Raw genomic sequence first — 15,621 nt, forward strand, 5'->3', positions numbered from 1 at the left:
GGGCTCGCTAATTAGCAGTTAGTTATTCCTTGGCTTATTCAGGCTAGTGAGTCCAACATTACTGGGCCGAAATAAAAATGTACCACTGAATGACAACTGCCACTAAATTACACTGACAATTACACAGACACTGACGAAGACGGCAACGCCGAAACGCTTTTGTTGACTTGGCATATGTGAAAACGCTATGAATAAATATGGCAATGGGACTACAAAGAATGACTGGAGTGTCCTTAATTGAGGAGCGGTTCTGAAGGTTTTGAACTGTGTGTTTGATAATATATATATATATATATATATATATATATATATATATATATATATATCTTAAGACCCATTTCTTTGCTTGATAGCGTCTCCTAGTACCACTTTGGTATCGCGCCGGGACACTCATGAGTATCCGAGCACGCTATAAATGGATGTAACATAACATAGGTATTTTTTGCTGAAATCCTGTGGGAGTCCCACAGGATTGTGGCAAAAATGCTGATTTTAGAAAAAACAATTTGCCCCATGGGGGGGTTCCTCTGGGTTGTGGCCAAGAAATAAAATGTATGTTGCAAATTAATGTATTTAGGTGAAAGGGATCTTCAGTAGGGCCCTCCTTCCCAGTCCATTTGAGCCCGGGGACCCCATCCCACCTAGGCCATGTAAATTTAAGATTTTTGGGGGGGCCTCCTCTGAGACGTTTTTGTCCTGATTCCATCCCTCGGGGCTCAATGCATTTTTTAAGAGGAGAGGGGCACATGGCCCCCTTCCCAAGGCGTATTCAGCCCCTGGGGCCTCCATCCCTTGGGGCCCAATATATGGAACAAGGGTCTGGGGTGTGCACACTCCCAGAGTTTTAAAAAGGCCCTGGGGACTGCATACCCCTGGACCGTTACTTAATTAAAAGGGAATGGCGGCTCACTTGGGGTGTCCCGAGGAGCCCACACCTGTGACACAATGGTTTCCCTGCCTACACCGGTGCAGGCAGGAAAAAGTGTTTACTCCCGTCTGGTAGGAGCATTTTTAAATCTCCTGCCAAATGGGAGCAAACACAAAGCCTGCTCCTAGCGGCCAGAAACATTAGAAATGATGCGATGCTGGTAGGAAAACAGAACAACAGATTACTCCTGTTCGGAAGGAGCTGCATAAATAGCTGCTTTCTCCAGACGGGAACAATGGCAGCTCCTACAGCAGGCGGGGAGCCTGCTGGGGTTGCGGGGGCTCCTGCCCCAACATGTGCTTGGTGGGTCCTCGGGATGGGCACCCTCCTGTTTAAAATGAGGACCCTGGGAGATGGGCTCCCCAGGATCATAAGTGTAGGCTGCAGGGTGTGGAGGAGGGGTGGGGCGTTTATATGTTCTTCCTACTGGTGTGGGCAATGGAGAATTGGTATAAGCTGTCTTTGTCTCCAATCTGAAGAATACCTTCTTCTAGTTGTTGCAAGTTTTGAGGTAGTCTTGAGGTTGGATGAATGCCATTCATATCAATATCTTTGGCCCGGGAGATATTGTTGTTCCAGCTGAAAGGAACACCGATTGGACTGAACCCTTCTCTGGAAGAATCTGCAATCTTCAGCTTTATACTGCTCCTGAAAAACCTGTTCTTCCATTCCCTTTATCTTGAGGGTGTTACTTAATTTTTCATTTTAACCATTTTGTCATCTGTATGCTTGAATCATTCCTCGCTGTCGAAATGTGAACCCCACGGTACCTTAGAAAAGTGATGCAATGATAGATTTAGACTAGAAAGGCCCCAAGTCCTTCAGTTTAGTAACATATCATAGTCATTTAAAAAAAAAGAGACCAAACCTAAGGTTCAACCAATCAGGTTGCTCCACTTTATGAAACACTTCTGTGAGAAGCCCCAGTCCCTCAGATTTTCTACTACACATCGTGTGAGGGAGTCTCCACTGAGCTCTACTCTCTGCTCAGTTCTACCTGTTCTAGTAATTCCAGAAGATTTTCAGAATTATATCTCCATGTGTGTGCGTATACACATGCACACACACGCACAGACACCCACGCACACACGCACACACCCACACACCCCCACACACACACACACATACACACAAACACACACACACACACACACACCCCTACACGCACACACACACACACACACACACACACACACACACACATACACGCACACACACACACACACACACACACACACATGCATATATATTTTTCTTGCTTTGAATCTAACTTTTACCATGTAAGAAGCAGCAAAGAAAGGGCTATTCTGACCCTGTGGTAAAAAAGGATTTATTCTCATGACCCACATCAAGACTGCATATACTGTCTTTATCCATCACACAAGGACTGCAAGGTATGTCGTACCTTTTCAACTAAAACCTTGAAAGACCATGAAGGAATACTGTTGTTATGGCTGCAAAATCTTTAAACCAGAAATGAACCTCTGTTAGAGGAGGACCACAGTGAGGATTCTTCATCTTTCTCAAGAAGGTCTCAGAAGAGGGAATGAGATATTTCCGATTCTCACTCCTCTCAGGAGCTTCCTAGAAAATCCTCCAAATAGATCTCTCATTGGTCTTACAAGAAGCGCATCCCATCTAAGTCTCCACAAGGTGAGGTCTCTTCAAGAAAAAAGACACAGTTTCCTCCTCAAAAAGACCTTCGAAAATGAGATCTGAGCCTCCTGCACCGCCACCTCAGGTACTTTACTCCTCTAAGAAGCTATCTTCTACTCCATAGACTGAAAGATTGTTGACAAGTTTCCCAGCGTTGAAAAGAAAATCGTCGCCGGCACCCTCGATGATAAAGGTGACCACAACCTACAATTGCTGCACCGCCTCCACTTTATCGACAGCCTCAGCCTTCTCGACAACAACCTCCTCGTCAATGAGTCAGACACCAATTTTGTCAATGCTGAAGACTGTTCTAGCCTTGTTGACAATGATTCTTTCTTGCTGTCCTGTTTGCTGAGGTCCATTCCTGACTTACCATGGCTGGGTGAGTTCCTCATACCTGGCTAGTCTGCAACACATGCAACACGCCTGTTGCGTTTGCCAAGGCTTGTTGGTGGTCATGCCATCCACTGACCTTACTGTATCTCGACAACTGACGAGGGACTGCTCGTGGACGTCTCCTGGGCTTCTGCGATGTCGCCATGGATCCATAGCTGCTTCTTCAAGACCTCCGTGCTACAGCAAAGTATATCCTACAAGGCTGGCATCCCACTCCTGCTCTTCCTGGACATCTACGGCTGGGTGGGACTCTGTCCCCTCTTTTTGCAGGTACTCCTCACCCGGAATCCACGTCTGGGTTCCAGAGACATAGTCCACGAGACTCTGTTGCAGCTGGACATCCAAGGTTCCCCACTGAACCAGGTCGTTCCAACACCACTTTGCATCTATGCACCCGGGCTCCTTGGTGTAGGTATCTTGGGTCTCTTAGTATCTACAGGTGGGGATGTCCTCCAACCTTTCTGTTTCCAGAGGGTTTCCTCAAGGTCTTCTGGGAAGGGTCCTGAATTGATAAAACTGCAATTGCGACTTCCCTACATTATTCTATGTACACTACCCTCGGAGTATCAACTCTGCACACGCTCCCCTAGCAACTTTCAGTTACTTATCTGTGGTGATTCTGTGCTAGCCCAGGCCTCTAGTCCCTTGGGTGTTAGTCTTGGTTTGGTACTCACCTCGCATTCCATTTTTTTGCCATAAGTGTCAATATGTTTCCTATGCTTTGTTTACCTGTTTTGACGTGTATTTCTAAGTGTATTGATATCTCCGAGTAGGAGATATACTCAAGTAATTTTAGTGTTGCTGTATAATAAATATAAGTTTTTTTTCAAATTCTGGAGTGATTCTTTATTGTGTGTAAGCTTCACTGACTAACTGTGTGGTAATGTACCTGCTTTACACCCTCCTAAATAAGCCTTTTCTGCTCTCCACAGCTACCTCTTGAGAGCTTTGGTTATCAGGGACCACTGCAACTATCGCTAAGGGTTACCTGGACTCAGCGAGGGGTGCCTCATCAATAAGTGTACACGATATACTGAGTCAGCTTCCTACAGACAGGATACCCTTTTTACATCTTTCAGTGTAGGCCTTTCAGACTGCTTTTTTATTTTCATGTTATACACTTGAATTCCCTTTAGCTAATATGATTCTGCAGTGTTTACTTTAAATAATTTCCTATATTATCTTTCACAATCTCCTATAAAGTATTTTTCCTTTGGGCCTCAAGGCTGGTGTTGCTGTCATGTATGATCAGTACTTCATCACTGAATAACTGAAGCAGTTCAAAATAAATATGCCTCCAGGGGTACTTAATTCTGTAATGCCTCCCTCATTCGTGGTGTTCCCCTGTTGAGACTTTGTGTTACCAAAATTATTTTTCAATATTGTCTTACATTTTTGGATCTAATAACCATCAATGGATGTATCACATCATGATTTGAGCTGTGAAATATATAACTCCAGACTTCCTGGTCTTTTAAGTGTGATAAATCCAAAAAGGGTAGAGTTGAACATGACATTATGACTACTTAGTGCTTTAGGTTTGCTGTTCTTACCTTACAATCAAAGCTGCAGTTGTTAAAGCCTTTTTTGATATATCGCTACCTTCCATTGCTTACAGCTCACCATCCTTCTAGGCTGGAATTAGCCTGTTATTCTGTTCTTATGTTTGTAACTATTAATCGATCTCTTGCTATAGCGAAAGTTACTTACTTTTAACAATCCATACTCCTCCTTGATAGGGTTTGATGTACCCTTGACCTATTCATTAGATCACGAAACCAAATTGAGAGGGTAACCTTTCTGTGCTACATGTGGGATTGTGTTAACCTTTGGCTGTCTTGAAGCCTCAGAACAGTTTTGGTTATCTGTTTGAGGATGTGAGAAATGTTGTTTTTACCTTTCCTGAAAAAACTGAGAAGAAAATATTAAAGGTGACAGGTAGGTTCACACATATTTCTTTTCACTTTTCAGTATTACATTTGTAAAAGGCAACACATATACCTGTTGCCTATGTATTGAACCTGATTGCTTCTTGTTTGAGTGATTTTTTTTCTCTTTGTTGAAATTGTTTTTCAAGATTATGCAAGGGCACGAAGATATTCTAATTTTATGAATTTATGAAGATACCCTTGCTAGAGAACCAGTGTTGCAGGTAAGTAACCTTTTCTTCCACGACATTCTTTTATAAAATAATGCGCAAATCTAAAACCTATGGTAACATACTTGTTGACTAGTTAAGAACCCTTGATTGGCTTAAATATGCCATAGGAGCCAGATGTCTTGGGTTCTCAAGAAAGGTGTGCATTCTAGTGCAACTATTTGCGATGTGAACTTAAGCATATTAATGCTACAGGCAGCGGAGACCTCTTTAGCCACTTCTTTTTTTTATGACTCCTGTCCTTGGCTGTTTGATGTAATATTTTTTATGGTTCTAGCATCTGTTTGCCGCATAGCTTATCTCAGATTGTTAAACTGACATAGCCTTCTAGCTTTTATCCACCAGCTTTTGATCAGCATCCTGGACCCAGCGCTACCTACCGCTCTGCAATATACTTTGATGAGTTAATATTGGAACTCTAGGCGCTACTTGTCCTGTAATTACCTTGACCATTACGTCGTTGATAAGGAGTTGTTGTGATGGCTTAATAGAAACATCAAACATACTGTTCTGTAGGTGGTCTTTCATAGTGTTGATGGACACACTAAAGACTGGGGGGTATCACGACACATTCCTGCTCTACACCCTTCTAAATCCATCTATTAAGCCCCTATCCCAACTATCCCCCTATCCTTTCCTTAATGGAGCCATGCCAGTTTATGAGTATCAAGTGCTTTAATGGCCGACAGGAAAACAACATCAAGACCCACTACTCTCAGCATTTTCCAGGTCAGAGTTTAGTTGAATCAAAGTTAGATGGTCAATGAAAATCATGCAGTGTATTTTATCTAACTGTAGACAATGTTTACATTTTATAAAGAAATCATTTCCTTCGGGGTTTTCCACGATCCTAAACATACTTGCAAATTTTCTATGTTAGTTTAATGTAGAGTATGTTGATTTGGGACATAGAACTACAAATGAGTAACATTGAATCTGTGCTTTTCTGGTAATTTGGCATTAAAGTGTAACAGTACTTCAGTATTTCCACTATTTCATCAACTAGGCTGACTCTCTGACCACTCTTTTTGGCAGGCCCAGGGCACAAAAAACGAAGTAAAAGCCCTCGGGTTATGGAGCCGAAGAAAAAGTTAAAAGGAAAAAAAATGATTCCTTTGAAGATTAAATTAGGAATAGTCGGGAACAAGCGGAAGAAAAGCTCCTCAGTAAGTATGCTGTAGAGTAAGAGTCCAGGGTTCTGTTGGGAAACTGGAGGGTGACGAACAGTTTTTGTTATGTGTGCAAGGAAAGGTAGATGGGTAATGATGCAGTACCATCTGAATGCTTTGTAGGTGGAATGCATGTATCCTTATGTGACTGACAGGCGGCTCAGTAATAGGGGGAAGTAGGTTTATACGCCTGAGCCCAGGGAAGTTTTAAGTGATGCTGTATGATTATTCGATAGGTGCATCTGGCCGAATATCTCTGTGAGTGGGAGTGAATTGTTGCATGAACACTCTAGTAAGGCCGATGTAAGTGTTGGTCAGTGAGTTTGGGACTGTACCTCTGTAAATAGGTGAAATGGTTACTTTATGAATAGTTAATTGAAGGAGTTGGGCAGACTTCTCAGTGAGTACCTTTGGGATGGTGAATGAAAGGTACCTCTAAAGCATATTCGATTATTCTAAGGGTTTGTAAATACTGCAGAACTTCTTCTGCCAAAACTCTGAAGGACAGAGAGGCCAGATTATTATGGCTACAGAAGAAAAAGTCCAGATCTGAATCTGGCTCTGACAATGAGGAAAGCTCAACGCGTTCTACACCTGAACGAAAAAGAAAAGATGAGGCTTCTATCTCATCTAAAACAGATTCAAATAAGTTAAAGGCTAGTAAAGCATCTGAAAAACTGGCCTCTAAAGACCCACTGATGTTATGACTACAGACGTGTCCTTTCATGGATGGGGGAGGGGCACATCTTCAGGAACTAGAATTGAATGGGAAATGGAACGACTAGTAAACACAGATGTGTATCAACCTTTTGGAGCTGAAGGCGGTGTTTCTTGGATTACACGATTTCGTCCCCATGATCTGCGATTCTTCTGTTCTAGTAAGGACGGACAACACCACCACAATGTTTTACCTGGTCAAGCAGGGAGGAACAAGATCACAAATTCTATTTCTCATGCTCAGGAGATATGGAAGTGGCTTCTGAAGTACAACATCGCACTTCAGGTGCAACATGTCCCTGGCATACACAACACTTGGGCAAATTCTCTGAGCATGTCCACAAGTCAATTCCATGAAAGTGAATTAAATAAGGTTCAGCTCACCCAGATCTTCAGAAGATGGGGTACTCCAAAGTTGGATCTTTTCTCAATACTGAGCAACAAAAAATGCAAAAAGTTTGCCAGCAGATTCCCTCAGAAGGGGGCGTGAAGGAATACTCTACAGCTTTGATCGTCAGAAATTTTTGCTTATGCATTTCTACCATTCCCTCTCATACCAAGAGTACTACGCAAGATGCAGTCAGAGCCCTGCCATCCAATTCTAATAGCCCGGGCATGGCTGAGACAATTTTGGTTTTTTGAGATTCTGAGGATGTCTGTGTCCCCGCACTTCCACTTCCTACCAATTCACAATCTCATATTAATGAACGATGGGCAGATGGTACACCCGCAGATAGTCTCTAAATTTATCTGCTTCACACCTCCTGACCAGGAATTTGAATCCCTAAATATTCCACAAGACTGTAGATCCAGTCTGAATCACTCAAGAGCTTTCACCACTAATAAAACCTATGTAGCAAAATGGAAGAGATTCTGTCCCTGGTACGTAGACAACAACCTACACCCTTTACAATCTACGCCGGATCAGCTATTATCATACCTGCTTTGCTTAGGATTTGCACACTCTTTTATAAGAATACCCTAGGTGGCAATCTTGAGATATCAAAGAAAGCCTGGGGAAATACTACTGCGGTATTCCACAGTAATAAAGGAATTTATGAAAGGACTCTTCAGGGTGTTTCCATCAGTCGAGCATCCAGCAGTTTCCTGGCAGTTAAATACAGTTCTTGCTCAGCTCACGAGGCCACCTCTTGAGTCTATACAGAAGACAGAAATCAAATTTGTCTCCTGAAAGACAGCGCTCTTGCTGGCTCTGACATCGGCCAGGAGAGTAAGCAAGATTCAAGCATTCTCAGTCTAAGAACCCCTTATTCAGTTCAAACAGGACAAGGCACTATTGAGGACAAATCCGAAATTCATACCTAAAGATCTAAATTCATTTCATCTCAATTAGCCCATTATTTTACCAATATACTTCCCGAATCCATCATCTCCTGCAGAGAAGGTTCTCCACACACTAGATGTCAGGCTCTGTTTAAGATTCTACATCAATAGGGCAAAGACATTTTGGATATCTGATCAACTGCTGATATCCTTCTCACCTCCCAGAAAGAGTTATGCTCTGACGAGAAATAGTATATCCTGTTGGATATCATCGGCTATTTCTTACTGCCATGAAAAAAACTGAAAAACCACTGTCATCAAAGATGACCGCCCACTGAACTCAATAAATGGTTACCTTGACAGCTTTATTCACTGGAGTTTCGCTCCCAGACATCTGTAGAGCAGCAACATGGTTGAATGCCCACCAGGCCATGTGCAAATGTGCCACCAGGCACTTCTGTTTGGATACAGCATGGAAAGGAGATTTGGTGGTTGGGCAAGCAGTGTTGCGTTGGCTATTTCAGAAAGGTACACTTTAGTTGCTAATCTCAGATATACTCTGTTTATATGGTTAGATGCTTATGGATTCGAAATTGGGAGTGTAAAGATATATGTATGCGGTATGGATATTATGAATATGTTGTTTTTCTCACAAATGACATATATTTTTCATTGTGTGACAAATTGTTTATAGCATTTGTTTCTATTCTCCGAGATAAGGTGTTTCTGCCGTAAAACACTTCTTGTGATTATATTGTACTGCTTACAATTCTGATTCATAGTCACAGAACAATGGGCTAACCTAAAGGACCTGGGTAACTTATGATACAGACAAGCAATGGTCCAATTGGAAAAAGCAACAAGAGGCATAGGAGAACTGAATGTATTTAAAGATCTCCTACTACTACATGGAAAAGAAGAAAAACAGTCTTGTAGATTAAATCCACAGTTACGAGGTTAGAGCAACAGAAAAGATTTCAAAAACAGAAGATTAAGACACATACACATAATCGCATATCTAAAGGTTTAGTTGCATAACTTATAAGTCAGTCTCAAACATCATTCATAGTTAAACATTACATCGAAAACTCTTAGCTCCACAAATGGACTCATTTTCAAACTCGCAAACAACTCATTTGCGACTCACAATTTGCGAGGCGCTATTTGCCATGTACAACAGTGTGTTTAACACTGTTAGCAATTCCCAATGGAGTCGCAAATTGTGAGGCTCATGAATATTAATGAGCCTCTCACAATTTGTGAGCCCATTGGGAATGGCAGGCCCTCCCAGGTATGGTGGCCTGCTGGACTCAGCAGACCACCATGTCTGGGACTGCTTTTAACCCCTCCTGTGCTCATGACAAGCTCAGCTCGTCATGAGCCACGGCGCTCCGGTGCTCATGACGAGCTGAGCTCATCAAGACCGCGCCCATTAAATGGAACGCTCGCACGGTGGGCTGATTCCCCTGCTGTGCTGTACGCTCCATGGGAACGGGTGTGGCCATGACGAGCTGAGCTAGTCATGAGCACCGGAGCGCTGTGACTCATGGCAAGCTGAGCTCGTCATGAGCACCGGGGCACTGTGCGCGTGCCCCCGCCTCCCAACACAGCGGGAGAAACAGCCCCGCAGTGAAGGGGTTAAATATAGCAGGTTTTTTTTAATGCAGCCCGTCTTCCTTAATGGAAATCAGGATGCATTTTTTTTTATTGAAATGTTTTCGGTGAAATATTTAAGGGCAGGTGGTGGTCCCTGGGACCCCTGCCTGCCCTTAAAAAATATTTTCAGAGCCTGTCACAAAGGGAAAGGGTTCCCTGAGGACCCCTTCCCATTTGCGACTCCATTACCACCCTCTTGAAGAAGGTGGTAATTTGGGAGTGTTTTGTGACCGCTATTGCTGTCGCAAAACATTCGTACATGGGTTAGAGAGTCGCTATTTCCAAGGGAACGGCCCTTCCAAATAGCGAGTCTCTAATCTCTTTTTTGCGAGTCGCAATTCATTTGGGACTCGCAAAATTGTGTTAGTACATGGCCATACCAATTTTAGCATGTGCAAACAGGATGCTAACCCATTAGCGCATGCTAAAATTGGTCGTTCATCTGGCCCCTTGTTTTTTATTTGGTCAGAGATAGAAAAATGCTGTCAGAAATCCAATGACAAAGGAGGTTGAAATGTAAACTGAGTACTGTGATAAGACAGTTTACTTTTGCTGATACAAGCAATGTAATGGTTCCTTAATGTGTAATAATATTTGAGTGAAAATTATCTTCATGAGTCATTTGGTAGTGTTGGAACAGTACCTCTGTTAGGAATATACTAAGTCAGACACATTCACACATATATTTCCACATACAGTGGGTAGCCAACTATTCAAGGGTTGCCTAGCTCATTTTACTGGGAAGTAGGAAAGAATATCAACATGTGACTATGAGGGGAAGGTCTTTAATTGTATACCTGTCTTTTTTGGGGTGCCTTTTATAATTGATTAAATAAAGGTCATGGTTTGCACTGGGTTCTGTAAGCAAGGATTAAATTGTCATACTTTTGAGATAATCATATGCTGTAGCTAGCAATATCTGAATTATTTAAATGAGCTCTTTACATGTTTTTTCAGAGTGATGAAGCTGACTTTGAAGAGGAGTCGGACTTGGACAACTCCAGTGTGCACAGTTCTTCTGTCCGCTCCGATAGTTCAGGGCGAATCAAGAAACCTAAGAAAGGGAGACCAGGGAGAAAGAAGAAGAAGAGTAAGTGCAGTTCTGTGTTCAAGCCTCTGCTGGGGTGAGACATTGCTGCCTTATCTGCAGAGCAGCAGTTAGGATGTGCAGAATGTGAGGGTTGCCATTCATGATACAAAGAGTCAGTGTGTATGAGCACTTGGCCTTTGTGGTCCTTTTTGTTGATACACAAATGCTTTCAACTTGTAATAAAATCTTGTTCAAGATTCTGATCTCTATAATTTTAGTTGAAAAAGTTCCAGATTCTGAGGGATACTTCTAAAAACAGATTCCTTTTGTATAATATATCCCCAAGTCTCAGACAGGATTGAGAAGATTTGAACAGCATTGCTCGTGCACGGTAGTAGGTGGCACTGTGCAGACCCGCTTTGACTTTGTTCTGCCCCAGTAATGCCAATGTGGCCACATATAAATGCTACTCCTGCGCTTCAACATCAGTTACTTTCTTTACATACTTTTAAATGCAGATCAGAGATCGCTCCCACGTTTTTCTCACCAGTTGACAAGTTTTTTCTCAAAATAATTTTTCAGAGTGCAAGAAAACTATTACAGGGTTTAAACTTTGTAGGGACTGTTGCAAATAAATGTCTGTGACAGCCCCTGCAAGGTATGCCTCTTGTGTTTTGGTGCGTGGCGTGACTCCAAGTACTACAAAAAGTATGTTCTTATGAATCCGAAGACGATCCTGGAACATGAAGAAAAGCTGTACGTTGCCCAACACTGAAAGACGTCACAGAAGTACTGTACCCACTCGAAGTCGCTGACCCATTCCTTCTCTGGGGGCCATCCCTGCAACACATTCTCGTCACAGTCCAAATCTGCCAATAAGTAAAATCTGGAGCACAAGAATTCATCCTGGTCCTGCTACTCTCAGCCAGAGAAGTTACGAGCATGTCAGGGTAACTTTCGGTCTTGCGCCCAGTCCTCCATCAAGGAGACTGTTCCACAACTGATCCCAATGCAGTCTGAGTTTTTTGAGCCATCTGCACAACATAACAAATGGAGGCCTGCTCTTGCATCATAGCCAATTTCCAGTGAGGCACCAAAATCCACACCAGTCTGTTTGACATCAATGTTGGCTCCTCCGCCACCATTGTAAGACTTGTCTCAATAGCTCTAACTGATTCCTAGACTAATTCATCTTGGCCCCGATCAGGGTCCCGTCCTGAAGCTATAACGATGCACTCGGTCTCCAGTTCAGTCCGATTAAGACAGAAGCTTGCATTTACCTAGGATCCACACCGCAGCACTGATAATTATGAGGATTAGTAACCCCCAAACAATCATAATACCAATATGTACATGAACTTGCAGGAGGCCAGTGGGTTGGACACTGGGTTGTCTTCTCCCGAGACCGTCAACAGAAGAGAGTGCTTTCTTTGCTACGGTGCTTCTGTATTTTTGCCCCTTTCAAGGCTACTCCTGAAGTTTTGTGTAATGGCAACATCAAGAAATACCTCCCTCGCAATAAGCATCCCAACCCTTTTGGGGTTCAAACAGACAATGCCTAAGCAACCAGGGACAGCAAGCTTCCCAGTCCGCTCCCCTGCAGCATAGGCATCTAAGCCACTTTAGTTTGCCCTTGGTGGCAAATGACCACCGTGTGCAAGACAAGATCAGGCATTTCCTCTAGAGGTGGGAAAATGTAACCTCCAACAGGTGGGTCCTTCATATCATTCAACCGGCTCTGCACTGCCATTCTTTTTCGACTAACCCCATCTACTGGCCACATCAGATATGCACATTTTCATCTTTTTCCTAGAGGTGCAGGTTCGTTTGGCAAAAGGAGCCATAGAGAAGGTTCAAGCCCCAGGAATAGGGACTGGCTGTTGCTCCTGCTCTTCCCTTGTGCCGAAGAAAGCCAGGCTACTGGCTTTGGACCTGCAGAACTCCTACTTCCATGCATCTTTCCTTCAGACCCACAGTCCCCAGCCTCGCCAGTGCCCTTTGGGTAGTCACAAAAGTGATGGCAGTGGTCTCAGCACACCTTTGGGGGTTGTCGATTCCAGTTTTCCTGTACCTCATCGATTCTGTTAAAGCGAGCTAGCCATAGTCAATTGCAGAATTATTAGGATGATGGAAAACCTCCTGACTTCATTGAGGTTCTCCATCAATGTGCTGAAGTCCCACCTAACTCCTTTGTAAGGACTCCCTTTCACTGGCCCATTGTGGATGCTGTGGTATTGTGGGCCTTGTTTCTGTCACTAGTCCAGGACATTTGACCTACGATCTTTATGTATCAGCCTTTGTCGTGGGTCTCAGTGATACTGGCTGTGAGGCTTCTGGGTCTCTTGGTCCCCTGCTGATGGCGGTGGCGGATGCATCATTGCTGGGAGTGGGAGACCATCTGGGATCAGGTGGGGATCCAAAGACTCTGGTCTCCAGAGGAGGCAAGTCTTCACATCAACCTGTTTTAGTTGCAGGCCATTCATCTGGCCCTAAACGTTTTCTACTGTCCACCAGAGAGAGGCTGGTTCAAGTTCTCATGGACACCATCGTCATGTAATACTGCAACAAACAGGACAGGTGGGCTCCTGTGACCAGAGGTACATAGTCTCTTGAGCTTGCATTTCTCGGGTTGTGAATCACCTGGCAGGATCTTTGAACGCTAAGGCGAGCAAACTCAGCCAGCAGCACAGGTGGATCACGAATGGTAGTTACATTCTAGGCATCTTCCAGCAAAGGGAGTACCCTTTCCTAGATCTTTTCACCACTGTCTAGAACTCGCAGTGTTAAAATATTTTCACTTTTCACATTGGAGTTCCCAAGAAGGCTGGCTCTTTGAGAGGCATTCCAGATAGGGTGGAGCACAGGACTTCTGTACTCCGTCCTGTTGCTTCCTCTTCTTCTCGAGCTCTGATGAAGATCAATAATGACCAGGCGCAGGGCGAGGAGAGTGTGACACCCAAAAATTCTGGATGTGAACATCTGTGCGACTATCAGGTCACCGATTCAGCAGGATCTCATGCAGCATCAGGGCAAGGTCCTGCATCCGAACCTGCACAATATGGACCTCCATACATGGAGACTAAGCGGCAGCAGCTGACCATGTTTGATCTTCCTCTCTCTAAGTTGTGGATTTCATCCTTGCTGTCTGGGCACTGGACTCATGTTTGTGGTCTGGTGTGGCACCCGTAATATGGACCCATTACAGGCCAAACTGTTAAATATCTTGTTAGTTGTATGTTTAGCCCAGAAAGGACTTGAAATGGGTACCATTAAAGGTTATTTGTGGACCCTTGCATGTTTATTACGTTTGCCAGATCAGTCATCCTTGTTTAGACCCTCTATTGTGATGAGGTTTATGAAAGATTTGACTTATGTTTCTTCCCCAAATCTTTGTGATGCCACAGTTGGATCTGTATATGGACCTCACTTTCCGCATGTACACTTCATTTGAACCAGTGCACTGCTGTGTTGTACATCTCCTGGCTCTATAGACTGTAATTCTGGTTGCGATAACTTAGGCATGTGACGTGAGTGAACTCCCAAGTTCTCTTAGTGCAGCCACTTTAAACCATGTTTTTCCTAGATACAGTGGTGTTGAGGACCAAGGCAACTGTTTTCGGAAAGGATGTAACTGCTTTTCACATTGGCCAATCCATTACTCGCTCAGCATTCTTTACACTGCCTCACCCCTCGAAAGAAGAGGAGAGACTCCATTGACTGGATCCCAAGACAGCCTTAAGCATTTACATCAATCGCACCAAAGACTTTCGGGTGAGCAACCAGTTTTTTGTTAGATTTTCTTGAGTTGAGAAAGGACTAGCAGTGCTAAAGAGCACTCTGTCAAAGTGGATAGTCCTCTGCATTGAGATTGCTATGCATTGGCCAAGAAGCCAGCCTCTGGAAGGGCTGAGGCCTATTCCACCAGGGCTAAGCCTACTGCCTTTGCGTTAGCCTGTTCTTGATATCTGAAGTGTACAAAAAAGTTTTGGATGGTGCATTTATTAATCTCAGCCACTGGTAATTACTCCGGCCAAATCCCATTCCATTATTATTTTGCACACCAGGCAATCTCAGTTTGGACCTAGCTGTATGTAAATCACTCTTGACCTTGCTTCAATAGAAACAGTCCACCAGGAACTGCCTGGCCAGGTCCTCTCTGAACCAGAACACAAGCGGCCCAAGACCAGTTTTGCCCTCATTAGGGCTCATCTGTCAGATACAGTTTGGTTCCAGTTGCACAGTGTGCGCAGGACCCACATTTGGCCATACCCATCCCACTAAGGTGTACAGAAAAACGAAGAATGCAATGTTTAAATTAATCTCAACCACTGGTAATTACTTGGGCACGCATCGGAGTCCATCGTTATTTTGCCCACCATGCCACATTAGTTTGGATCCAGCCATATGCAAATCAGTCTTGACCCTGCTCTAATAGGAACAGTCCATCTTGAACTACCAGACAGGTCCTACTTGAACCGGAACACTAGCAACTCAAGACCAGCTTCTCCCTGATTGGGGCTGTTTAGCTCCGTGTATTTTAGTTCCAGTGACACAGTGAGCACAGGACCCTGACTTGGGCAGGTTACACAGAAGGAAAGCCGGTGTGTGGGTGGAGAGTTGTTGGTGG

At 43.8% G+C, this 15,621-nt stretch overlaps 1 protein-coding gene across 3 annotated transcripts in view; it reads left to right on the plus strand.

The window, feature by feature from the left end:
- The window catches only part of CHD3 (chromodomain helicase DNA binding protein 3), an 813,321-nt gene that overhangs the window by 137,066 nt on the left and 660,634 nt on the right, over positions 1 to 15,621 (plus strand). For all 3 annotated transcript variants that reach the window (XM_086946072.1, XM_086946074.1, XM_086946073.1), the window contains exons 6-7: positions 6,174 to 6,304; positions 10,922 to 11,054. In XM_086946072.1, coding sequence (XP_086802198.1) covers positions 6,174 to 6,304; positions 10,922 to 11,054 — 264 coding nt within the window. The remainder of the gene's footprint in view (positions 1 to 6,173; positions 6,305 to 10,921; positions 11,055 to 15,621) is intronic.

The sequence above is a fragment of the Lissotriton vulgaris genome, chromosome 12 (assembly GCF_964263255.1).
Source record: "Lissotriton vulgaris chromosome 12, aLisVul1.2, whole genome shotgun sequence".
NCBI lineage: Eukaryota > Metazoa > Chordata > Amphibia > Caudata > Salamandridae > Lissotriton > Lissotriton vulgaris.